Below are 27,788 nucleotides of genomic sequence, written 5' to 3' on the forward strand. Positions count from 1 at the left end.
GGTCCGTGCCATCGCTAGAATGATTGCCTATTCCTCTTGCTACACTTATATACCTTCCTTATCATATGACCCTCCAGAATCGTCACCAGGTAGCATTCAGTCTCATCAGTGTTGTTGTTGTTGTGGTCTTCAGTCCTGAGACTGGTTTGATGCAGCTCTCCAAGCTACTCTATCCTGTGCAAGCTTCTTCATCTCCCAGTACCTACTGCAACCTACATCCTTCTGAATCTGCTTGGTGTATTCATCTCTTGGTCTCCCTCTACGATTTTTACCCTCCACGCTGCCCTCAAATACTAAATTGGTGATCCCTTGATGCCTCAGAACATGTCCTACCAACCGATCCCTTCTTCTAGTCAAGTTGTACCACAAACTTCTCTTCTCTTCTCATTAGTGTAGAAGCCGTTTATTGGACTGCAGGGCGTGGCTGGATATTTCAGACTGTAGGAAGGATGGAAAATTTTGGTCTGACCTTTCATTAGAAAAGGGACAACGCTGGGGATAGAAACTGGCAGTTTTATTTTCTGATCACTGATATTAAGTAGTTTGAGTTAACCATGGAAAACCTCAATCTGGATGATTGGATGGAATTCTTGGGTATGCAGATGGATCATGCAGTCATGTGATACAGTCCACCTGTTCACCCTCTTCAGGCGAGAACACCGCATGTAATCTCGTGGGAACTGATACACGCCTCGGCGGACCAACATGTGTGCGCCAGAATTCGTCACTGCTGGCACCTAGTGCAAGTGAAGGTACAGTGCCTCACTGGTAATAGCTGGGCAAAACGACGAATCGCTGTCGAGTACCACTGTCAATACATTCTGCTGTCTGAGTCAACGACAATTGTTTCTTAATGTCGGATAAAACAGTGTTACAAATCTTACTTAAAGGGTAAACCTTGCCTGTATTATATTGTTGTCTGCCACTCTAATTTAGATAGCTTCGTTTAAAACGCAGTCCCAATAGCGAAATGCAGGACCAACCACAAGTATCTCGTCGTACAACATTCTATGTTCTTCTATAAGGTCATACAACATTCTATGGTCTTCTATACGATATTGCTATGTTAGTGCAGATGTCTTAGGCTGCATCAAATGTGTGTTGCGAAGGTGTTTACTACAGCCTAGCACATCAGTGTGAAGGGTGCGCATTGTGGATGCCCTGCGTCTCGCTGTTTTTACAGGAAACTGTCGGAAGTGGATTGGTAGACAACATTAGTAGGAGCAAGAGTTACCGTTTATGTAAGATTTTGAACCCAGTTTAATCAGATGTAAAGAAACAATGGTCGTTGACTCCACTGGCTGGCAGAATGTTTTGGTAGTGGAACTCGATATGGATTCATCGTTTTCTCCAGCTTTCACCACTGGGCCACTGTACCTTCACTTGTGACAGAGGGCAGCAGCAGTAACATCTGGAACATGTGGTGTTGGTCTTCTGTGGCATATAAAAGGTCCGCCGTTCACGGTATGAATCAGTTTCGGCCCTTTCTTGCTGAGAGGACGTTCCAAGTGACGGCAGACGATGGGTCGTAAACTGGCATTCAGATAAGTGCAGGGGTACTGCCAAGGACTGGTTGGTTGGTTGTTGAGCTTGTTTGGAGTGACAAGGACTGAACTGCAAGGTCATTAGTCCCTTCATCCATGAAGTGGCAAACCAGGAGTGGTCGTCAAAGGAAGGAGGCTAAAGCTGAATCCCAGAAAACCTGAGTGCAACTAACACAATAAAAACAGGAAGCCCAGATAAAAGACAGCACAGACAAGACATAAAAAGATCAGTCAAGACAAGGCATTAAAATCGAGAAATGGAAAGCGAATAAAGAAAATAAAGAGATGGTAAGGGTGAGGCCAGGCTGGGCCACTGAGCATTGGTCGCTAAGGGTCCCTGGGCGAGGGGTGGGGGGCGGAGGAGAGGGGTGCCTCACTAACCCTTCAGGCGGTTAATGAGGCCAGAAAACCCTACCTTAGAAGGATGAATAGAAACCATCTTCATGGGCAAAATGTAACACCAGATCAGCCTTTTTCTTGCACTAGCACTAGAGGTTGCATGTCAGGATGATTAACATGCTGCTTCAAAGCAGTCAAATTAGGACAGTCTATGAGTATGTGAGCCACCACCAGGCAGGCTACACATTGGCTGTGAGGGAGACCCTCACATCATAGAATGCAGCCATGTGTCAATCAAGCATGGCCAATGCAGAGTCGACAGAGGACAGTGGAGTCCCTATCCTCAGTTTGTTTGAGAAAATCAGGGCAGACCATTCTGAGTTACAAACTTCCAACAAAGGTCAGGTTCTGGGACACTTGTTTCCAGAATCAGTATGCTGTTGGCCAGCTCATTCATTTCTCGAAATCCCAACGCGACTGGGAGTCCAAATAACAACGAATGGCTGTCGAGCTTGATGGAGGTGAGAGACAAGATCCTGCATAGTTGTATCCAGTGGGTGAGGAGAGTAGCACTGGTCTATAGCCTGAAGGTGCTAAGGGAGTCACTAGAGATTAGGATACTATTGCCAGTGCAAGAATGAATATGGCTAGTGGGTAGTTAAATGGCCTTCAAGTCAGCAGTGAAGACATGGCAGCCATCTGGCAGAGAATGGAGTTCACAGCACTGTGCATGTGTGCGTGCAAAGCCTGTTCACCCATCGACTATTGAGACATCGCTGAATACCACTTCTGAACCTGGATACGTCTCAAGGACATCCAAGAACAGGTGGCGAAAAATCGTGGTGTCAGTGGAACGTTTTGAACCGAAATAGACTTTGAGACAAATACGAGGTCATGGCAGAAGCCATGGGGGCATATGCGATGTCTCGCTGACCAGAGGTGACAGTGGAGTTGCAGTTCCAAATGGAGACACTGGAGGTGTGCAGCAGTTGTGAACCCAGTTTTGGGTCGTTGTTGTGGGAGGTGGAGCTCGCTTCCAGGGAAAAGGACACAGTAGTTGGGATGATCAGGGAAGTTATGAACGTGTATAGTGTAATTCAAGAACTATTGTTGGTGCCTGATAGGTAATGGAGGGACTCTATCCTCGACTAGTAAGCTGTTCACAGTTCTAGTTAAGAAGGCTTCTGTCGCAAGCTGGACCCCATAATGATGAACAGCGTCCAGTATTCGCAATGCTGAAGGTGATGCAGAACCATATGCAAGACTCCCATTATCAAGATGGGACAGAATTAGGGCTTTGCAGAGCAGTGAAAGGGTAGAGTCATCTGAAACTCAGCCAGTGTTACTGAGGCAGCAAAGTGTATTGATATGCTGTCACTACTTTTGGTTATGCTGGCGAAGGTGGGGAAGCCATGGCAGCTGTGAATCGAAGACCAGTCATAAAAAGTGGTGTGTCTTAACTACAAGAAGTAAATGATCGTCTAGGTAAAGCTTTGGGTGTTGGTGGGCAGTATGACAGCGACAGAAATGCATGGCATGGGCCTTGGTGGCTGGAAACAAAAGACTGTTGATGGAAGCCCATGACTGCGCCTGTTGGATGGCGCCCTGTAGGCGACGTTCATGAACACCCATACTAGAGGAGTAATAATGAAATAATGAAAGCAAAAGTCGTTGGCAAATAAGGAGGACGATACCGAAGACCCCACAGTCGCCACTACACCATTGGTGGCCACCAGAAAGAGGACGACACTCAGTACAGTCCTGCAGGATCCCGTTCTCTTGAATATGGGGGATGCTGAGTGAAGCATCAACTTGAACCTGGTATGTATTGCAAAAACTGCCCTGAGTTACTGTGTAAAGGCCCTGAGACTCAAGCAGCCAACACAGTTGCTTGCTCACCATGCACTCGAGTAACTTATAGAAAATGTCGTTAAGGTTGATTGGGTGATAGCTGTCCATCTCTAGGGAGTTCTTAACCAGTTTCAGTACCAGAACCATCGCGCTTTCTCGCCACTGGAAAGGGAGCCCAACTTCATTCGAGATCTGATTAAAGAGGGCAACGGTGTGACACTGACAGTACAGTGAGAGATATTTCAGCATTTGGTTGTGTATGTGGTCTGGTCCTGGGGCCACATCAGGGCAAGGGCTGGGGCACTGGAGAGTTCCTATTCGCTGAATGGAGCCTTATAAGTCTCCATGTGGCGGTAAGTGAAAGATAAGTGCGTTCACTCTACCCACTGTTGTATTAGCCAAAATATGGGGTGGTTGTTCTCAGATGCAGACAGCGTGTGGATCAGTATAAATGACACTTTTTCAGGAAATACTTGGAACATCTGCAGGGGCTGGAAGTGGTAGAGGCATCTGATCTTTGCCCATACCTGTGACAGAGAGGTAAGTGATCCAATGGAGGATACATACCATTTCCAGGATTCTTGCTTTCGTCATTTTATGAGGTAGCAGACGCAGATATGGATCCATTTAAAGACAATGAGGTTCTGCAGTGAAGGGTGCCGCTTGTGAGTTGGAGAGCCTGCCTACGATCTGTAATGGCCGCAGCGATCTCTGGGGCACCACCAGAGTACCATATTCCGATGAGAGGATTCGAAGGAAGAAGGAATGGCTTAGTTGTCTGCTAAAAGAATGGCTGCCATTGCATGCTGAACAGCTGCATCGATAGTGACTTGCGATGACAACTAAGGACGACAGCACAGGTGAAACTGTCATGTCAGCACTACAGAGAACCCATCTGCATGGGAGTTCGGTGGAGCAATGCTGAGGGAGGGACAGGAAGATTGGTAAGAGAACCCTACCACATAGGTTATCGTGGACCCTCCAGTGGATTTATGGCAGAAGACCAGGGCTGCAGAAAGAGAGATCAATGGGCGAATAAGTTCTGTGTGCCACACTGAGGTGTGTGGGGACACCAGAGTTCAAGAGGCAAAGACCTAGCTATGCTAGTAAAGTTTCGATGTCTTCAACACGACCAGTAATTATTGTTCCATCCCACAAAGTCGCTCAAGACTGGGAAAGGTGAGGGGAGCTGAGAGAGTAATGCAGACAGTACAACCTGGTACGCAACATTATTGGGAGGAAGATAAACACCACAGATGGCAAAAACTTGATGTGCACCTATCTGAACGGCCACAGCTTCCAAAGGTGTATCAAGAGGCACAAGGTCACTATATATAGAGTCCAGCACCCACATACAAACTCCTCATGATACCCTCTCGTGGAACAATTCTTAAAATAACCTCGGCAGCCACAAAGGGCAGGTGTCCAACTTGCTGGAACAACGTTTCCTGGATGGCAATAACAGGGTGCAGGATAAGTGCTCAAAAGCTGCTGTAGCTCAGCCAGTTGGTGAAAAATTCGGTTACAGTTCCACTGAAGGATCAGACTGTCACAATACTGTGGGGGCATGAAGCAGCCAGGATGGTGTGGGTGGGGAGGGGGGGGGGGGACAATTTATGCTGCCACTGGTTGAGACATCAGGGGATCCACTGATGTAAGTTCTGTGGCACATTGCCTGGGGAGATCTGGTGCCTCAGGGGCCACCAGGATCTCCTCCTTTGGCACTGAAGGAGTATGTGAAGAGTCCAATGGCGTGGGGGCCACCAGAGTTTCCTTCATCTTAGAGGACTTCCTTTTATCCTTCTTGTCTTTTTTCTGGATGGCATCTGGCTTTGGACCAGCAGAAACTGTGGAAGGAAGAGTCCTGAGGGACTTCCTCCTAGCTAGAGCAGCTGGAGGAGGATATACGTGGCTCTGGCTTGGGGAAGGGGACTGGTGTCTCAAGTAGGTGGGGAGCCAATGCCCTCGAAGGGTGTGCATTGGATGCAGCAGAAGGGCCCTCTATCGCCTGGAGGCAGATAGTAGCGGGTGGCTCTGGTGGCTAACTGTAAGAGGCGCAACAGAGGAAAGCACCATGAACAGAGAAGATGACAACATTGAGGCTGTAGCTTAAAACTGTGTCTTTTGTATGGAACTGAGATGCTCATACATTTTTCTGGCCTTAGGTCTTGTTCAGGGTATTATACACTCCTGAATTTTCTTCTCACGTTTAAAAATAGAGCAATTTGGTGAGCAAGGAGAGAGGAACTCACTGTAGTTTACAGAGTGGGAGGGGAACAAGGAATGTCCATGTGCAATGGCCATCCACAATCCTTGCAGACCCTGCACCTTGTAGTGGTGCAATGGGAAGCCTTATGTCTGAACTTCATTCACCTGCTGCATCTCATAGAAGGAGGAACATAGGATCTCACTTCACACCAGTAGACCATCACCCTGACCTTCTTAGGCAATGTATCATCTCGAAAGCAAAGATATATGCCCGAGTATGTATTCCCTTGGTCTCTTACTGCCATGATGGATGAATCGCACACTCCATCGCCTAAGTTGGTCCACAACTTATCATCAGACTGCAAAAGAAGATGTGCTGAAAGATGACGCCCTGGACCATATTGAGACTCTTGTGGGGAATGACGGTCAAGGAAATGTCATCCAGATTTCACTAGAGAACAGCGCCTGTGACTGGGCAGGAGATGATGTTGTAATGAGAAAGGAATCGCTCTTCATCTTATAAATGGCTGCAACGTCTCCACATTGGTCTTCAATGTGTTTAACAAAAAATAAAAGCTTTGTGGTAAAAAATGTGTCACCGTCAGTCCTGGTACAGACCAGGTATTGGGGAGAGGATTTTTGTCCTTGTCATCTAGCCTACATTCCTCCAACAGCGTGGCCAGGGAATGGAACGCATTGGAATTGTACATTATTGCATCATACGAGGTCTTTCCACTTGAAGAGACTGCTTGGGCCGTGTGACCAACAGCGGTAGAAAGTTGAAGTCGCTTCATGTCCGAACTATCCACCATGGTGCCACCCACTCCAAACAGATTGACAGCACTTTGATCTGACCTACTGCGAGAATAATTTTATCCGCAGCAGCTTGATGACAGTCATCTCCACTTTTTTTTTTGAGTCATCAGTCCTCCATTATTTGCTCAATGTATTCCAATCTCTGGTTTCCTCTACAGTTTTTACCCTCTACTGCTCCCTCTAGTACCATGGAAGTTATTCCATGATATCTTAACTGATGTCCTACCATCCCGTCCCTTCTTCTTGTCAGTGTTTTTTTTATGTATTCGATTCCTCCCCGATTCTCCGGAGAGCCTCCTCATTCCTTATTTTATCAGTCCACCTAATCTTCAACATCCTTCTGTAGCATCACATCTGAAATGCTTCGATTCTGTTCTATTCTGGTTTTCCCACAGTCGGTGTTTCACCACCATACAATGCTATGCACCAAACTTAGATTCTCAGAAATTTGTTTCTCAAATCACAGCCTATGTTTGATACCACCAGACTGCTCTTGACCAGGTATGTCCTTTTTGCGACTGCTAGTCTGCTTTTTATGTACTCCCTGCTCCGCCTGTCATGGTTTATTTTGATGCCTAGGCAGAATAATTCCTTAACTTCATCTACTTCGTGATCAGCAATGCTGATGTTAAGTTTCTCGCTGTTGTCATTTCTGCTACTACTCACTACTTTCGCCTTTCTTCAATTTACTCTGAGTCCATATTCTATACTCATTCGAGTGTTCATTCCATTCAAGACAGCCTGTAATTCTGCTTCGCTTTCATTCAGGATAGCAATGTCATCACCGAATCTTATCATTGATATCCTTTCACTTCGAATTTGAATTCCACTCTTGAGACTTCCTTTTATTTCCATCATTGCGTTTCTGGATGAGGTATCGAATATATTGCATCCCTCTACTTATATCTCCAGAGGAGATCACGAATGTAAAATGAGAGAGATTCGAGCGAGCACGGAGGCTTTCCGGCAGTCGTTCTTCCCACGAACCATACGCGACTGGAATAGGAAAGGGAGGTAATGACAGTGGGACGTAAAGTGCCCTCCGCTACACACCGTTGGGTGGCTTGCGGAGTATAAATGTAAATGTAGATACTTCTTCGATTCATAGATTGAACAGTAGGGGCGAAAGACTACATCCCTATCTAACGCCCATATTAATCGGAGCACTTCGTTCATGGTCTTCCACTCTTATTGTTCCCTTTTGATAATTGTACATTTTGTATATTGCCTGTCTTTCTCTACAGTTTACCCCTATTTTTCTTATAGTTTGGAACATCTCGCACCATTTGACATTGTCAAACGCTTTTTCCAAGTCGACATATCCTATGAACGTGTCTTGATTTTTCTTTAGTCTTGCTTCCATTATCAACTGCAATGTCACAATTGCCTTTCTGGTGCTTTTCCCTTTCCTAAAGCCAAACTGATCATCATCTAACACATCCTCAATTTTCATTTCGATTTTTCTGTATATTATTCATGTGAGCTAGTTGGATGAATGAGCTCTTAAGACTACCGCGCGATAATTCTCGCTCTTGTCGGCTATTACAGTCTTCGGAACCGTGTGGATGATGTTTCTCCTAAACTCAGATGGGACACCACCAGACTCGTACATTCTACACACCAACTAAACATTCATTTTGTTGTAACTTTCCCCAATGATTGTAGAAATTCTGATGGAATGTTATCTGTCCCTACTGCCTTATTGTATCCTAAGTCTTCCATACCCCTTTTAAATTCTGATTCTAATATTGGATTCCTTGTCTCTTCTATATCGACTCCTGTTTCTTCTTCTATTACGTCTTCAAACAAGTCTTCGCCCTCATAGAGGCCCTCAATCTACTCTTTCCACCTATATGTTCTCTCCATTGCGCTTAAGGTTGTTGTGACTTTGCTGCATGCTGAGTCAGTCCTTCCGACAATCATTTTTTTTCGATTTCTACACATTTCTCTTGCAGCCATTTAACCTTAGCTTCCTTGCACTTCCTAGTTATTTAATTCCTTGTATTTCTGTATACCTGTATTTCCCAGAACATTTTTGTACTTCCTTCTTTCGTCGATGACCTAAAATATTTTTTCTGTTACCAATGGTTTCTTCGCATTTACGTTCGTTGTACCTACGTTTTTCTTTCCAGTTCCTGAGACTACACTGCTTAGAGATGTCCATTCCTCTTTAATCGAACTTCCTACTGAGTTATTCATTATCTCAGTATACACAGTCTCAGAGAACTTCAAGCGCCTCTCTTCGTTCCTCAGTTCTTCCGTATCCCACTTGTTCGCGCAGTGGTTCTTCCTGCGTAGTCTCTTAAACTTCAGCCTACTCTTCATCATTAGTATTTTGAGATCTGAGTGTATGTCTCCTCCAGGGCACTACTTACAGTCGGGTATCTGATCTCAGAAACTCTACCTGACTATGATGTAATCTCTCTGAAATCTTCCCGTACCTCCTGACCTTTTCCAAATAGATCTTCTGCTCTTGTGTTCTTGAACAGAGTAATCGCTATTACTAGCTGAAATTTACTGTACGACTCAACTGGTCTCTCTCCTCTCTCATTCCTAGTACCAAGCCCATATTCTCCCGTAACCCTTTCTTCTAATCCTGCCCCTACAACCGCAATCTAGCCCCCCCCCCCCCCCCTGACTATTAGACTTTCATCTCCCTTTACGTACTGAATTACCCATTCAGTACCCTCATGTACTTTCTCTGCCTCTTCTTCTTCCGCTTGCGACGTCGGCACGTATACCTAAACTATCTCTGACGACAAGAACTCAATTACTGAACTGTCCTTAGTAACTCATTCTCTGTCCTTCCTTCCTATTCATAATGAATCCTTCTTCCGTTATACCATTTTCTGCTGCTGTTGATATTGCACTATACTTATCTCATCAGAAATCATAGCCTTCTTTCGATTTCACTTCATTGGCCACCATTGTATCTAGATGGAAGCTTAGCGTTTCCCTTTCCAGATTTTCTAACTTCCCTGCAAGAGGCAATGAAAGCCACTGCATTAAAGAAACGTAATGTGTATCCATAGAACATGTGGCCTGTAATTGGGAAACTGTCGCGATGATCTCTCCATTAGCAAAAGATTTCAGACTAGTCTCCCAGTCGGATGTCTGGGAGACGACTCCCAAGGGGGAGGTGACCATGAGGAAAAGATCTGCTGGCCAGTCCAGCAAGTTAGGTAAAACATAACACCACACCGAGAGGTTCCGCAGGAATAAAATTTTAAGGTTTAACCTGCACATATTCCGAGCAAAGAATGCTCGACAGGTAGAGGACAAAGTATTAATGTTAGCGAGACTAGCAAATGCTGTTCTCACCTGAAGGCAGCAGACTGGAGGACCGCGGAAATATTGTGTACATTTAATTGCATGATCCGGCTGCAGACCCGCGAAGGATATCATGAGTTCATCAGTCAATGCAGCGGTCAAGTCAGATGGGATTTCGAACACCACTCCTCCTGAAGGTGAATCCAGTGCCCCTTCTTGCTTGTAAACGGTACGGGAATTGCCTGTGCCAATAAAAAATCGGAGATAGTCGAGAGTTTTAACAGATAAGAAAGCCAAGAATGCAGGGGCATACTTCAACATCTTTAAATAAATTTTAGTTGGTGATAAATTGCACGAAACAAAGTACTGTATCTTGACAAAACTTTCTAGTCTATGCATTCGAGGGAAACATGCGCAACTCAATTAGTTTCAAAAGCGACACAAACAAAACTATTCCGTCCACTTGACTTACGGTACTGCACGATATGACACAAATGAAGGCCTTTTTGTGCCAGACTGGAAACGTTACATATTGCCGACGTGCACTACTGGCCATTAAAACTGCTACACCACGAAGATGACGTGCTGCAAAATCGAAAAATTTAACCGACAGGAAGAAGATGATGTGATATGCAAATGATTACCGTTTCAGAGCATTAACAGAAGGTTGGCGCCGGTGGCGACACCTACAACGTGCTAACATGAGCACAGTTTCCAACCGATTTCTCATACACGAACAGCAGTTGACCGGCGTTGCCTGGTGAAACGTTGTTGTGATGCCTCGTGTAAGGAGGAGAAATGCGTACCATCACGTTTCCGACTTTGATAAAGGTGGGATTGTAGCCTATCGCGATAGCTGTTTATCGTATGGCGACATAGCTGCTCGCGTTGGTCGAGGTCCAATGACTGCCAGCAGAATATGGAATCGGGGGGTTCAGGATGGTAATACGGAACGCCGTGCTGGATCCCAACGGGCTCGTATCACTAGCAGTCGAGCTGACAGGCATCTTATCCGCATGGCTGTAACGGATCGTGCAGCCACGTCTCGATCCTTGAGTCAACAGATGGGGACGTCTGCAAGAAAACAACCATCTGCACGAACAGTTCGACGACGTTTGCAGCAGCATGGACTATCAGCTCGGAGAACGTGGCTGCGGTTACCCTTGACGCTGCATCACAGACAGGAGCGCCTGCGGTGGTGTACTCAACGAGGAACTGGGTGCACGGATGGCAAAACGTCATATTTTCGGACGAATCCAGGTTCTGTTTACAGCATCATGATTGTCGCATCCGTGTTTAGCGACATCGCGGTGAACGCACATTAGAAGCGTGTATTCGTCATCGCCGTACTGGCGTATCACCCGGCGTGATGGTATGGGGTGCCATTGGTTACACGTTTCCGTCACCTCTTGTTCGCATTGACGGCACTTTGAACAGTGGACGTTACATTTCAGATGTGGTACGACCCGTGGCTCTACCCTTTATTCGATCCCTGCGAAACCCTACATTTCAGCAGGATAATGAACGACTGCATATTGCAGGTCCTGTACGGGCCTTTCTGGATACAGAAAATGTTCGACTGCTGCCCAGGGCAGCACATTCTCCAGTTCTCTCACCAATTGGAAACGTCTGGTCAATGGCGGCCGAGCAACTGGCTCGTCAGAATACGCCAGTAACTACTCTTGATGAACTGTGGTATCGTGTTGAAGCTGCATGGGCAGCTGTACCTGTACACGTCATCCAAGCTCTGTTTGACTCAATGCCCAGGCGTATCAAGGCGGTTATTACGGCCAGAGGTGGTTGTTCTGGGTACCGATTTCTCAGGATTTATGCACCCAAACTGCGTGAAAATGTAATCACATGTCAGTTCTAGTATAATATATTTGTCCAATGAATACCCGTTTATCATCTGCGTTTCTTCTTGGTGTAGCAATTTTAATGGCCAGTAGTGTAATATGGTTCTTTCTGCCGAAAAAGCAAAGCATTTTGTACAGCACGTACCACGAGTACAGGAGAGCCTGAAAGTGACTACTGTCTCTTCTCAACCAAATAGCACCAGTGGTCGCTTCTAATGTCACGTACATTGTGACAATAATTGAACTATATGGGGGAAAAACGTAAATTAGTTGCAAACTACGGCGTGCACACACTGTATTCAGCACGTGAACGTCACTACAGACATTCGGATTTGGGTTGTGACACGTTCGGTATACGTGCCGTGATTGGCGGTGATGTGGCGCAGACAAATAGCGAAATTGTGCTTGACCTGATGAAGTGTCAGAACATCGATACTGTCGACGACCTCCGGAATGGCTGTTTTCAGCTCAGCAATGGTTTTGGGGTTATTGCTATACATCTTGTCTTAGTCCCACAAAAAGGGATCGCATGTGCTCAGATCCGGAAAATATGGCGGCCAAAGGAGGCCTATGCCAGTAGCCTCTGCGTAGCCCAGAGCCAAAATGCAGTCCTCAAAATTCTCCTCCAGGACATCAAACAGTCAGACTTTGGATAATGGGGATGAAATTATCTTCCTAACCCTTCACGTACTGTTCGGCAGTCACCGTGCCATCAAGGAATATCGCAGCGATTATTCGGTGATTGGACATTGCCCACCACACAGTAATCCGTTGAGGGGGAAAAGACATCTCGATCTGCGGATTCTGTCCCCTAAAAGCGCCAGTTTTGCTCATTGACGAACCCATCCAAATGACAGTGGGCTCCGTCGCTAAACCGAACCACACAGCGCATAGTAATTCCCGTCATGCGCCGCGGCCAACCGTGCAGTTTGAACGTTCTAACGCAAACCATTCAGATGTAATGACGATTTTATTTAATATAGTTCAATGACTGTCACCCTGACTCAACCGTGCACATGCTAGCCTGGTCACAGGTACCTGAGCGCCGATGATGGTGCCGAGTCTGAGCAGCTGCAGCACGGCGGCCGCCGTGGTCCAGGCGGCGGCGGCGAGCAGCGCGTAGTGCAGCGCCACGCCCAGCCAGCGGCACGCGTCTGGGTCCTCAGGACGCCACAGCCACGACGGCCGAAACGCGTCGACGGCGGCCACCGCCAGCAGCAGGTCCCGCGCCGCCACCGCGCTGCCCAGCTGCAGCAGCACGCGCGTCCTGTAGTGCGGTGAGTGTGAGCAGTGAGTATAAGCCACCACTTGGCCCGGGTTGGGTTGGGGTTGTTTGGGGGAGGAGACCAGACAGCGAGGTCATTGGTCTCATCGGATTAGGGAAGGACGGGGAAAGAAGTCGGCCGTGCCCTTTCAAAGGAACCATCCCGGCATTTGCCTGGAGCAATTCAGGGAAATCATGGAAAACCTAAATCAGGATGGCCGGACGCGGGATTGAACCGTCGTCCTCCCAAATGCGAGTCCAGTGTGCTAGCCACTGCGCCACCTCGCTCGGTGCGCGTCCTTCAGCCGGACACAGCAAGTAACACCCAGATTTACCACACTCGAACTTCCATTACGCATGTCGTAAATATGACATACATACAAACTTAGAAACAACTGAAAGGTTTGAAAACAAATAAATCCCCAGGTCCGGATGTAATAGCAATTCCATTTTAGAAAGAGTGCTCTATGGCATTGGCCCCTTTCTAAGCTTGCATTTATCGTGAATCTCTCACACAGCACAAAGTCCCAAGCGACTGGCAAAAAGCGCAGGTGACTGCAGTACATAAGAAAGGTAAAAGAACGGCCCGCAAAATTGCAGACCAATATCCCTGACTTCTGTTTGCTGCAGAATCCTTCAATGTATTCTCAGTTCGAATATGATAAACTTTCTTGACACTAACAAGCTTATGTCCACGAATCAGCATGGTTTTAGAAAGCATCGCTCATGCGAAACTCAGCTTGCTCTTCTCTCACATGATATACTGAGACAATACCAGAGAAGGAAAGTTGCTACTCACCATATAACAGAGATGCTGAGTCGCGATAGGCACGATAAAAAGATTCACACAATTAAAGCTTTCGGTCATTAGGGCCTTTATCAGCAGTAGACACACACACACACACACACACACACACTCACACGCACACACACTCACACTCACACTCACATAAATGCAACTTGCACACACATCTGCAGCCTCAGAGAGCTGAGACCATACTGCGAACAGCAGCACCAGTGCATGATGGGAGTGGCGACTGGGTGGGGGTAAGGAGGAGGCTGGGGCGGGGAGGGGGAGGGATAGTATGGTGGGAGTGGCGGACAGTCAAGTGTTGCAGTTTAGACGAAAGGCAGGAGAGAAGGTGCGGAGGGGGGGAGGGGGTAAGTAGCAGAAAGGAGAGAAAATAAAAGACTGGGTGTGAACCACCCTGTTGCTGAACACGCTGCCAAACATGATATCCCTCATCTTAATGACTGCTTCACAACCTGTGCCATATGGATCCGTCCCACCCACACCAGCTTTTCTGAATTGCACAGGTGGTAACTTTCCCTTCAATACATCCTACTTTCCTGTAGCCCTCCTGGCCTCAGCCTTCAATAGTCACTGTCCTCACCCATCCATCCCCCTCCCTGTTCCCATTCCAGCACTACACAGCTGTCATTTCACCGCCACACCCAGTCTTTTATTTTCTCTCCTTTCTGGTACTTTGGTGGAAAGAGAATAGAATGTATAAGATTTGCTGATGACATCGTATTAGTGGCAGAAAGTGAGCGGACAGTGAATAACATGCTCAAAGATCTGAATGAAGCTTGTGTGGAATATGGTATGCAAATACACACAGCAAAAACAAAGAGTATGGTCATCAGTACAAGACGCAGACTGTCCAATATTAAAATAGGACAATCTACCATTAGCCAAGTAAGTCAATTTAAATATCTCGGAAGCACAATAACTGAAGACTTGAGATGTCACCAGGAGGTGAAAACTCGAGTTGTCATAGCAAAGGAGGCATTCAACAGAAAGAGGAGATTCTTATGTGGCAAATTAGATAAAGGACTAAGGAAAAGGCTTGGCAAATGTTTTGTCTGGAGTGTGCCACTATATAGGGCAGAAACATGGACACTGACACGAGAGGATGAAAAAAGGTTAGAAGCATTTGAGACGTGGATGTGGAGGAGAATGGAGAGAATAAGCTGGATGGAAAGAGTGAGTAATGAAAGAGTATTGGAAAGGGTTGGTGTGAGAAGATGTCTGCTGAAGGTTGTAAGAGAAAGGAAAAAGAACTGGTTGGGACATTCATTGAGAAGGGAGTGCTTGCTAGTAGATGCTTTGGAAGGATTGGTTTGTGGGAGAAGACTGAGAGGAAGAAGGAGATACTCGTACAAGGTGATAGATGACATAAAGGGAAGAGGAAATTATGCAGACCTGAAGAGGATGGCAGAAGACCGGACAGCCTGGAGAACTACCATGTGAAAACCTGCCTTTAGGCAGAACACTGATGGTGGTGATGATGATGATGATTCTGGTACTTACCCCATCCGCACCTTCTCTCCTGCCCTCCGTCTAAACTGCAACACTTGGCTGTCCACCAGTCCCACCACACTATTCCTCTCCCTCCTCGCCCCAGCCTCCTCCTTACCCCCACCCAGTCGCCACTCCCATCATGCACTGGTGCTGCTGTTTGCAGTGTGGTCTCAGCTCTCTGAGTTGCGTTTATGTGAGTGTGTGTGTGTGTGTGTGTGTGTGCGTATGTGTGTGTGTGTCTACTGCTGACAACGGCCTCAATAGCCGAAAGCTTTAATTGTCTGAATCTTTTTATTGTGCCTATCGCGACTCAGCATCTCCACTATACGGTGAGTAGCAACTTTCCTTCTCTGGTATTGTTACATTCCATCCTGGATTGCCATTGTTTGATGATATACTGAGAACTACGGATGAAGGGCTACAGGCAGGTTCCATATTTCTAGATTTCCCGAAAGCACTTGACACAGTGCCCCATTGCAGGCTGTTAATGAAGGTACGATCATATGGAATAGGTTCACAGATATGTGATTGGCTCGAAGAATTCTTAAGTAATAGAACCCAGTATGTTGCCTCGGCGGCGATTGTTCATCAGAGACAAGGGTATCGTCAGGAGTGCCTCAGGGAAGTGCGATAGGACCGCTGCTGTTCTCAACGAACGTAACTGATTGGTTGGTTGGTTTGGGGAAGGAGACCAGACAGCGTGGTCATCGGTCTCATCGGAATAGGGAAGGATGGGGAAGGAAGTCGGCCGTGCCCTTTCAGAGGAACCATCCCGGCATTTGCCTGGAGTGATTTAGGGAAATCACGGAAAACCTAAATCAGGATGGCCGGACGCGGGATTGAACCGTCGTCCTTCCGAATGCGAGTCCAGTGTCTAACCACTGCGCCACCTCGCTCGGTGAACGTAACTGATTTAGCGGAGAGAATGAGCAGTAATCTGTGGTTGTTGTGTCTTGTCTACTGATGATGCCTTGGGGTACAGTAAAGTTCCAAAGTTGAATGACTGTAGGAACATACAAGACGACTTGGACAAAATTTACAGTTGGTGTTATGAATGGCAACTAGCCCTAAGTGTGGAAAAATGAATTTAAAGTGGATGAGTCGGAAGGAGAAACCTGTAATGTTCGGATGCAGTATTACTATTGTCCTGCTTGGCACAGTAAATTCGTTTAAATATCTGGGCGTAACGTTGCAAAGCGACACGAGATGGAACGAGCATGTGAAGATTGTGGTAGGGAAGGAAAATGGTCGACTTCGGTTTATTGGGAGAATATTAGGAAATACTGATTAACTTGTGATGGAGATTGCATATAGGACGCTGGTGATACCTATTCTTTAGTACTGTTCGAGTGTTTCGGATCCGTACCAGATCGGATTGAAGGAAGACGTGAAGCAATTGAGAGGCGGGCAGCTAGATTTGTTACCGGTAGGTTCGATGAACACGTAAGTGTTATCGAGATGCTTCGAGAACTCGAATGGGAATCACTGGAGGAAAGGCGAAGTTCTTTTCGTGAAACACTATTTAGAAAATTTAGAGAAACGGCATTTGGATCAGACTGCTAAACAATTCTACTGCCGCCCACACGCATCAAGCGTAAGGATCACGAAGACAAGATACGAGAAATTAGGGCTTATACGGAGGCGTAGAGACAGTCGTTTTTGCCTCGCTGTATTTGAGGGTGTAACAGGAGGAGAAATTACAAGTAGTGGTACAGGGTATCCTCCGCCAAGCACCATACGGTGGTTTGCGGAGTATCTATGTAGATGCAGATGTAAATGAGTTTAATTATTAGTAACATTATCAATAAAGATTGCTGTAGTTGTCATTAAAATGGCGTCGGATGAAAATATTTGCACCGAGGTACATTGGTTGTCTCTATACACAGGGTAAATCACTTAAAAATTGGCACCGCAGATATTGCGGAAATAGAAAGTGCTATTGAAGTGCGGTTTTCACTGAATAAATTAGTTGTTAGGGGCTCGCATTGTTGCCCAGTAAACAGATTTTAATAGTACTTATATAGTATATTTTTGTGCTAACATAGAGTTTTTAAAATGAACAATGCTTATTGACGTTAACAAACTAAAGGATGGTACATTATAATGTCAGCGATGTTTGTTGCAGGGTTCCAGTACGAGTAGTTTACGATGTATAATACTTTGAGAAGTTTCCTCACCGACACTAATTTTTTCCAGTCAACCTGGGTAGTTGGTATGTTGTTAAATATGATTATTATGCTTACAGTATGGTTGTGCGTTCCTTGAGTGCGCTGCGGCTTGCGACAGTCAGTTACTGTGTGACGGTCGAAGCAACAGGTCATGAGTGAACGATGGGATTTACCAATGCAGGAATAGCCGACATACTCGTGTTGTTTGTAGAGGTCTGGAAGAATACAGTTCGTTCTTTTACGGTGTATGTGACAAGATATCCCACAAGATGTCAACCATCTCGGGAATCATTTATTAATCTCTTCGATCAGTTACGTGAAAGTGGTAGTGTAACACCTAGACAACATAACAGAAGGAAACAAGTGACGACAGACGAGTGGGAAATTAATGTTTTTTACAATATTGTAAGACATATAAAAAGCCTCTTTATAGTAAGTGTCCCAATCCGCTTGAAAAAATTGTGTGGAATAGGAAACGGTCTTTACTCTTACTGTTACCATTTCATGTGTGAATTGTAATGTTTTGTGAAAATGGTATTATTATTATTATTAATTATTCAATCTGCTTTTGAGTATGAAAGGAAACATGAGAAGAAGGTTCAATATACACGTTATCTATTTTAAATGTTTTGAAATGTATTTTCTTGGTCTTTAACAATTTATATCTATTCCGACCAACTTTTAAATAAATTACTTTCAGCACATTCCTTGCAACTGGCGGAAGGAAAAAAATTAAAAATGTGGTTACTGCGATCCATGTACTCTAATTATGGACGAGTTTTTGACGATTCCTGTTAAAGATTAAAAGGATCATGTCTCATTTCATTAGCTGTTCCCATAATTTGGAGGGAACCCATGAAGCACACAACTGACTGTTACTTTTGGTGACAAAAACAGACAGGATCACGGCTGGTTTAAGGCCCAAGTGACACAAGTCGCCACTTGGAGCGCCATGTTAAGTGCGACAACTGTAAGGTTTCTATACAGAACGTGTCATAATTAACAGCGGCGCTAGAGGCTCCCACGTGCAAGATTCTTATACAATCCGCATCGCAATTAGGAGCGAAAACTGACACAAGCGAAAGTGTGTGATGGAAAAGAGGGCAGAGTAAGATGAACTGGGGGAGGGAGAGGGAGGGGAAGGGGGGGGGGTGGAAGTCTCCAAACGTGAAGACGCTTGTGTGGAAAAAAGCTCTCGAAGCGACCCTGGATAGAATCACCTCAAAAACAAGGAGAATTGTGCAATACTCTCATTTATCATCTGCTATGAGGGCTGCATATCGCAGTGAAGAACTGTCAGTTCCTATGCTTCTTCAGAATGTGACAATGAGTGAAAGTTAATGCAGTCACGAACACTCAGAAGACAGTGAAGGAAAGATGGACGCCGACCCTGCATTTCGAAGCCGCTGAGGATCAAATGAGCCACAATTTTTGTCTCAAGGAAATCTCGGGTATCTTCTGCTTGACGTAAATTTGTCGAAACAACAGGCGGCTCTATTAGCTTCGCGATTAAAAGGGAGGAAGCTTATTTTTCGGGCTTAGAGAGTGACTGTCGTGACCGCCATGTTGTTTTCCTTCTGCATATTTCTCCACGGAAGGTGGCATGGTTTTTTGTAATAACGAACACTTCTTTCTGAAGAAGTGGCCAAGATTTCTCTATAAATGGGTGAGCCCTTGTTCATAGATTACAAGAAACAAAATATAAAAAAAGTACTTCTCTGCAATTTTAACAAATTTTCTTCTGTTCTGATTACTTATGCAGTTGAACTGGAGGAAAAATATGATTAATTTGAACTGCTACTCTCACATATCTAGTGTGAGAAATACAAACGACTTTTATGAGGAGGTTCCAAGATAACTGCAATTCTTTTAGGCACGCAGCTCGGCTACACAAAGCAATACTGCTTTCCAGCTGGCCGGTATGGCCGAGCGGTTCTAGGCGCTTCAGTCTGGAACCGCGCGACCGCTACGGTCGCAGGTTCGAATTCTGCCTCGGGCATGGATGTGTGTGATGTCCTTAGGTTTGGTTTAAGTAGTTCTAAGTTCTAGGGGACTGATGACCTCCGATATTAAGTCTCATAGTGCTCAGAGCCATTTGACCCTTTGAACTGCTTTCCATGCGGGTGGAACAACAGCGACGGGGAAAACCGCTATTACAGGGGAAAAAATGGTCTGCTCGGAATGAACGGCTGTCTAGACACAAGAATTTGTTGAACACTCCAAAAATATTCATCTAACTCCGGCGCAAATTAAATATCTCTCGTCAAAAACTTTATGAAAGCCAAGGACAAAAAACTCATGTGGATGCATGTACGTGCAAGAGAAGTTTCTAAGGTTCAGTGAAGTGAAATTAAAGGAACGAATATTTGTAGATTAGCAAATTCGGGAATTAATTTCTGATAAACATTTTCTTGATTTGCTGTGTGATATCGAAAGAATGACGTAGCTGTCTTTGACAAGCGTTTCCAAGAGCTTTCTAGACAACCATAGGTCAGAGAACTGTCGAAGAGCAACTTATATCATACCAGCTTGTGGGACACAAATGGCACTTAAACCACATTTCTTGAATTATCGTTCTTTCTGAATAACCTTGGCACCGTTAGTGGCGTACATGGAGAACGATTCTATCAGGACATATCTCAAATGCAAAAGCGTTATCAGGGCATAAGGAGCATCGAAATGCTTTCCGACTACTGCTGGTCTTAACAAAGCAACGCTGGCAAGGCAAAGTATCGCAAGATTTATTTTTCAGTATGATTCTTTTCTTTTATTTAGTTTCTAGGCGCGCAGTCCGGAACCGCGCGACTGCTACGGTCGCAGGTTCGAATCCTGCCTCGGGCATGGATGTGTGTGATGTCCTTAGGTTAGTTAGGTTTAAGTAGTTCTAGGGACTGAAGACCACAGCTGTTAAGTCCCATAGTGCTCAGAGCCATTTGAACCATTTTTTTTATTTAGTCTCTTGTTAACATCTGATCCGTTTTTTTGTGCACTGAGAGATTATTTTGCTGTTTGCATTTATAAGTCTTGTTGCTAGAGCGAGTCGATTTTACTAGATTCGCATAATTCGAGTACATAGCTTGCCGTAGGCATTTGCAAAAATCAATTATTTCATGAAGATTGAGACTAGTAGAGAAATTCTAAAATTAGATTGGGATTCAGGGACGAATTATATTCCAGGGAACACTGAATGTTGTTCTTTTAACTGAAAAAATTTGTCTACAAATGTAATCGATGGTAAATATTTCGACCATTTTGTGAAAGAATCAGTATGCCGCCGTTACAGTTTTTGTCGACTCCGATTCCCTATATGAAGATTTAGCATTCACACCCTTCAGTTATTATAATTTGAAATGTAAAAAATATTTTTGTAACTGACACAAATAAAATCGTGGATTTAGAGTACAGTAAGATATAGTGAGGAAATGTCCCTATAAACGCTCTGACTCGCGCTGTCACGCAGGCAGTAATGATGCTTCTGGCTGCCAAGAAAAATATTAAGAGTGTGACACAACTACAGAGGTAGTGAAGAGTGCTCGTCGCACCAAGGATCAAACTGCATGAATGGCCGTATTAGCACATTATTAGTAGTCGTACTGGGGCCATCGTTAGCCATGGTCCGCAGCCGAGCCGTCGAGGATGGTAAGAAGAACAAGGTGGTCGTGCCAGTGGCGGGGAATCGTGGTGCCAACGTGTTGGAATACATTGACACTGTCGCGCAGGGCGTCCACTTTATCATAGAGGCGCCTTACTTTCTCTCGAATGGAAGTCTTTAGAGGGGCCACGCGGTCTCCCCGTGTAGGTTAACAGTCCTCTTGAGTGGAGGGGTATTCAAGCTCCATCGAAGCACCTTATTCTGCAGGCTCTGGTGGGTCTGCATCCGGGAGGCAGTAATCGTGGCCTACGCAGAGGTGCCATAGGTGAGGGAAGAGTGGACAACTGTCCGGCACAGTCGGAGCTTGGTGTCTAAGATCAGTTCCCTGCTGTTGAAGAGCGGGTACAATGCTTTTATCAGCTTCTGCCCCTTTTGGGTGACGTATTCCGCATGTCGATGGAAGAGTAGTTTTTTATTCTACCGGACACCACACCCGTGAAGTAGACGGCCGTAGTTTTGGCGGCTTTCAGGGCAATCTTGTTTGAACGGCACTTGGCTCTAGAGATCAAAAATGAGCTGGTCAGTGCTGCGGCCGATCGTATAGAGCGCCGTATTGTCAGCGTATTGCATCAGGTAGCAGTGAAAGTTGACCTTCATATCGGTAACATAAATGTTAAAGAGGATGGGAGACAACAGAGCACGTTGAGGTATACCCATCAACATATGACGTACGCTCGAACATTTTCCTTGCTGAGTAACCGAGAAGGCTCTATCTCGGAGGAAATCATCCACGATCTTGATATAGAGGTTGTTTCAGTGAGAGCGTGCAAAAAATGTAAGAAGACATAGAGAATGCTCCACTGAACAATTTGAGGTAGGGAACCTGAGGTAGGAGAAGCCATCTTGGGGAGGGATGGAAGTAAACTTGTTTACTGATTTGCCTAGCATTACGGTTTTCCAGCTTATTTACAACTAACATGCGTGCGAGTTTACACGTACTGTTCTGTTTTGTATACATGTGCATTCTTTATTTCATTCAAGGAAACAAGGAGGACGAGCCTGATTACTGAGAAGCCATAATGCAGGTTTTGTGTACTTTTCTTGTACACAAAGTGGCTCTGTTCTATCATATTTACCTTGACAGAAGTTGCCTCTGAATGAACCACAGACCCGTTCGTTGCTCAGTGCCATTCAGAGACGTACAGTAAAATATGATGGAGCAGTAACGGTGCAGTTTCCCAGAACTGTCTGACATGCACTTTGGGTACGGAAAAGTAGTTGCAATGCTCTCACTGCTGAAAGGCTCTACAGGGAATGATTTCCTAACCGGCATCATCCGTCACGCCTAGTGCTTATTTCTGTCAACGAATGCGGGAGACTGGTTCACTGGAAAGAAGAAATGATAGGCGCGGCAACATGAAGACCACTCGCACAGCCTATTTTGGAACATGTTGAAGCGGACCCCACTACAATTACTCGTCGTAGTGCACGTGAAATGGGCGCTGCATATACTAGCGTGTGGCGCGTACTCCACTAACAACCATCACTCTCATATCACCCCCAAACGAGTCCATGCAATGCTTGTGACTAACTTTGCACCAAGGATCGCATTGTGTCAGTGGTTGCTCCAACAATGGATTCACAACCAGATTTCCTCCAGATCGTGCTATTTACTGACGAGACCTCGTTGATCTTGATGGTATTTCGAACAGCAGGAACAGACATGTGTGGGTCATACCACGAAGTACGTTTTGCTGTGAATATCTGGGCCGGATTTGTAGGCGACAACCCCAATGGGCCCTATTTTCTACCTGGCCATCTGAACGCCCACCTGTACTTGAGGTTCGTGCAAAGAGCTCTACCTGAGTTGCTGAAGAACGCACCCTTGGCTGTTCGCGAGAGGATGTGGATACCTCATGACGAAGGACCATCTCACTTCTGAGTGGATATCCGCAACCATCTCTATGCTGTATTTCGTGATCGTTGGGTTGGAAGGGCAGGTCCTATTCCATGGCCTGCGAGGTCACCTGACCTGAATCCCCTAAAAATCTAAAATCACTTGTGTACGAGACCCCAGTGGATACCGAGATGGAATTAGTTGCCAGGATTGCAGCTGCCTGTGATATGATTCGAAACACACCAGAGGTATATGTCAGGGTGCGTCAGAATCTTGTTCGTCGATGTCATGCTTGTATTGAGTTTGATAAGTCGTCAGTTTCAGCACATTTCGTAAGATACAGTACAAATGGTACGTTCAGTGTGTCATTGTCATTTGCAGTTAACTTTAACTAATGTAATTAAAGAAGTACACAGTAATGTGTTTTTATTCCTATTACTTCCTTAAGCTGGCGTCTCAGACCCCAGGTTCCTTATCTCAAACTGTTCAGTGGTGGATTCTCTATGTCGTGTTAAATTTTTTGCACGCTCTTACGGAAACACCCTGTAGATGTCCGGGATGGTCGTCTGTGTCAGCATTTTGTGCACGAGATTGTCCTATAAAAGCCTGACGTAAGCATTTTGCATGTCCAGGAAAACCTCTGGTCCCGGCATGATGGAATTAAAGTCCTTGTTGACGTGGTCTGTGATCCTAAGAATTTGTAGTTCAGCAGACAGTTGGGAAGCGAAACCGAGCTGTTCCGGATGGACGCAGATTACTAGTTCATATTGCTGCCTGTATACCAAAAATATACGCGAAGACGAGTGCGAAAAGCCAGCCACTACATGAACGACCTCTGCAAAGTTATGCGCTCTCTTCGATCACTGCTCCATCTATGGCACGCAGGCGCATGCGTATTGTGATACTACATAGCGCTCTCTGTCGGAAAGCGCACTCACGGAGTTAAAATTCAGATATCAACATTAATGTCATTAGATACGTTAAAGATCATAAAATGTTTTCTTTTTCAATACTTTAAAGAAGTCACCGGGTCCCACGTGTTATCCATTTGAAAGCCGCCATCACGATTAATAGGACCTTGCGCTAAACTTATTTTCACCGATTCCTTAATAATAGAATCCCAGAAGGATCTCGTCGAGGCAAAGATATTCATGGCAGAGTAATCCATATACTGTCCTGTGGAGATGGAATGTTCCGGTATGGATGACTTACTGGGCTGCGAAAGGCGAGTATAGGGATTCATTTTCAACTCATCTTTCAAGCACTGTGGCACTTCGTCTGACCAATAAAGGCTTTGCTACACTGAAAAGGTATTCTGTAGTTTCAAGACACAACATGTTTCCGGTGCACCAACGTTCGATGGAAGCCCATGGTTTGTGATGGGTGGTGGCAGCTAGACGCTTGCAAATATAGGTCTGTAGGTGTGGGCTTGCGCTTTCCGTCTGACCAAGACGTCCAGAAATGGCAGACAGCCGTCCTTTTCCACTTCTATCGTAAATCTGATACTCCTTCGAATGTTGGTGCATCGGACACATACCTAAAAATATGGTTCTGAGCACTATGGGACTTAACTTCTGACGTCATCAGTCCCCTAGAACTTAGAACTACTTAAAACTAACTAACCTAAGGACATCACACACATCCATGCCCGAGGCAGGATTCGAACCTGCGACCGTAGCGGTCGCGCGGTCCCAGACTGTAGCTCCTAGAACCCCTTCGTAAATCACTAAAGACGAATGAATCATTAGTTGAAACGTGTTTGATTGAGATGCAAATCTAAAAGATGAATAGCGTTACAGAATCTCACTCTCCACTCTCTGAATCGAGGAAGGATCAATAGAGTCGAAGACATTCTCTCACAGGGTGTAGATTACATGGGCGGAATGTAAGCTGTCGGGTAGATTATAGTGATAGGAGTGAGGGTGGATATATCTCCTTAATCTAATAACTGAAGGAAGCACAGTGAATACAGCGTGAGGCATGTCGTTAGAATTTGAAGGCTTTCGATTTGGGTAAGGATGGATTTCTCATGGACATTCCATTTGTTGTGGGGGTAGTCCTTTGTGATTTGAGGATGGATATTAAGTGCTGGGTTGCACCTGTGAGACTGATGGCCACGAAGATGGACGTTCCCAATAAGACTGATATTATGAGCAGAGATGCGATCAAGGAAGTTTAGAGAAAAAGTTTGACACCTGAGATAGTTGCTTTCCAGTCGGTTGTGTTCATGCAGGGGGAAAACATCGCATTCTAGTGTGTCAGTAAACAGACGCCACCATGCAAATTCTTCAGGGGAATGGATATAGATGTTAACGTCTGAGGCAGAGGAGGACTGATAAAGAACGTAAGGTGACAGATGCGTATTGTGGTGAGATTGTAAAAATATTTGATTAAATATGACACCTTGGATTTATTTTGGGATAGGATACACATGAAGAAAGTTTCGTCGGACTCAAGAGAATAAATGTTGTGGAAGTGTAAGTTATGTTGTTGTCTCCCCGTAAATGACTGGGCTAAAGAAAGAAGGCCTTGAGGTACTCTAATTGGATAAACACTAAATGAACTTGGTTTCGGGAGTAGGACGCTTAAGTCATTTACTGAAAGCTAATGGTACTTGGTTCGAGATGGGGAGATGCTTGAAAGGCGGATGCTTTCGAGAACCGTTGCGGTGAATCTGATTATATCTTTGGCGGTGAGAGGAGGTCCTAAGGAGTTGTTGGACTGAAAGAAGTGTCAATGGGATAGATAAGGATGATGATATTAAATTTTTGGTGTGGGGAGGTTTGCCTTTACATTTTTGGAGATAGGAAGAATGGTATGCTTTACATGTATTAGGAGACACCAGGACCCTGCAAAATCAACATTTACGGCCAGGTATTAAACCTATGTTTCACGTGACAGCCCAAATACTCATAGCTCAAAGGTGTATACTAAATCATTCAGCACACATGATTTTCCAAGTGAGCGGCAGAAGGACCCTGCCGTCAACTCTTGTCTTGTCATCTCGTGGAAACGGGTGTACTGCCGGTGGTCTGCGTCTTCCCAATACAATATGCCTTCCTTGCCACGGCCAGTTAGAAGGTCTGAATGTTGAACTGTCTTGTTACCATCAAACCACTTGGGAAAATAATATCTACGGCCACCCTCACAGGGTTAAAAGTTGGGCACAAGTGCTGTGTCGTTCGTCTATTGGGTCACTCAGCGGATGACTAAAAGAAAGACAGCCAAAATATAGTTCAAAAATTGGCCTTGTGACGGCTGCACGCAGAAAATCTGATAGATTATTCGTTAGATTGAAAAGTACCGAGATTATACTTGCGGTAGACGTTACACGCCCGAAATTAGAAAGGGAAAGAAGCATCAATTCACAGACTTTTCTCAGACGTGTAGACTCGTATTTCCAAATTAAAGGTATTGCTGGTGCTAAAAACATATGGTTGTGGAGCAATCATTAGACTACGCAGAAGTAGCACGACTTGAGGTTTCTTGTTGTGAGAAATTCATAACCAAGTTTCTAGCTTGGGGCTTCACCGCACAAACGGATTTCAAGATGCGGATTCTTAGGGTGCGATACAGTGACGACGTGTGTTGGAAACTTAGCCATTCTCGAGGACTACTCGGTTCGACGAATGTTAGACAATGAGCGCTGTGGTGCAATGCAGACAAAATTTTCTCAATCGCGTTCAGCGAGCATAATCGCAGAGAGAAAAGGGGGAATTCCCAGAGGCGATACGGTGATTTAATGCGGTTGACGAAGAGCGCAGAGGAAGCGTTATCAGTCGGCAGGGTCCACGTGATAATGAAGCGAGGCCAAAACATTGCGCCAGAACGCCGAGCGCTTGCAGAGACATCTAGGGAGAGCAGGCTCTTCCGGAGTAGATTTCCGGAGCGAAATGACCACGTGCAGTGCCGACCAGTGAACGCCATATATGTGCATAGCGCTGTGCGACGGGTAATGAAAGAGTAACAGATTGGCCTGCAATGAAATTTCCTATGGCAGAGAAAAATAATGGGAAAATCGCGCACGCTAGTGAGCAATGAGTGAACGACGTGGATGCCACTCGGTCATGGGCCAGTCGACACGTCATGAGCGTTCGTTACTGGTGGACTGACGGACGAGGGCGCTGTCGTCGACGACGTCGATGAACCCGTCCGATATGTTGAAACAAATGTTTCGTGTCACTGTATACATCGTGAAGTTGATTGTACAGAAACACTTCCGTATAATGATACAGGATCGAAAGTGAGGGCCAACCAACACCTTAGGGAACTAGAGGAGGAGGAGGAGATTAGTGTTTAACGTCCCGTCGACAACGAGGTCATTAGAGACGGAGCGCAAGCTCGGATGAGGGAAGGATGGGGAAGGAAGTCGGCCGTGCCCTTTCAAAGGAACCATCCCGGCATTTGCCTGAAGCGATTTAGGGAAATCACGGAAAACCTAAATCAGGATGGCCGGAGACGGGATTGAACCGTTGTCCTCCCGAATGCGAGTCCAGTGTGCTAACCACTGCGCCACCTCGCTCGGTAGGGAACTAGAAACCTGAAAGAAATTTCTGTTACTGGAGTCACACTAGTTCCGGTATTTGGTGAATAGAAGAAAATCGATAGGAAAGTGCTCGTGGGAGTAACAGCTTTGAGACTGTGGTATTCCTAAACTATGGTTTCACACTCATGTGAT

At 45.5% G+C, this 27,788-nt stretch overlaps 1 protein-coding gene across 1 annotated transcript in view; it reads right to left on the minus strand.

The window, feature by feature from the left end:
- LOC126456876 (uncharacterized) overlaps positions 1-27,788 on the minus strand; it is a 288,788-nt gene that overhangs the window by 65,444 nt on the left and 195,556 nt on the right. The window contains exon 10 of the mRNA XM_050092697.1: positions 12,923-13,151. Within this exon, the coding sequence (XP_049948654.1) occupies positions 12,923-13,151 (229 nt within the window). The remainder of the gene's footprint in view (positions 1-12,922; positions 13,152-27,788) is intronic.

The sequence above is a fragment of the Schistocerca serialis genome, chromosome 2 (assembly GCF_023864345.2).
Source record: "Schistocerca serialis cubense isolate TAMUIC-IGC-003099 chromosome 2, iqSchSeri2.2, whole genome shotgun sequence".
NCBI classification, from domain to species: domain Eukaryota; kingdom Metazoa; phylum Arthropoda; class Insecta; order Orthoptera; family Acrididae; genus Schistocerca; species Schistocerca serialis.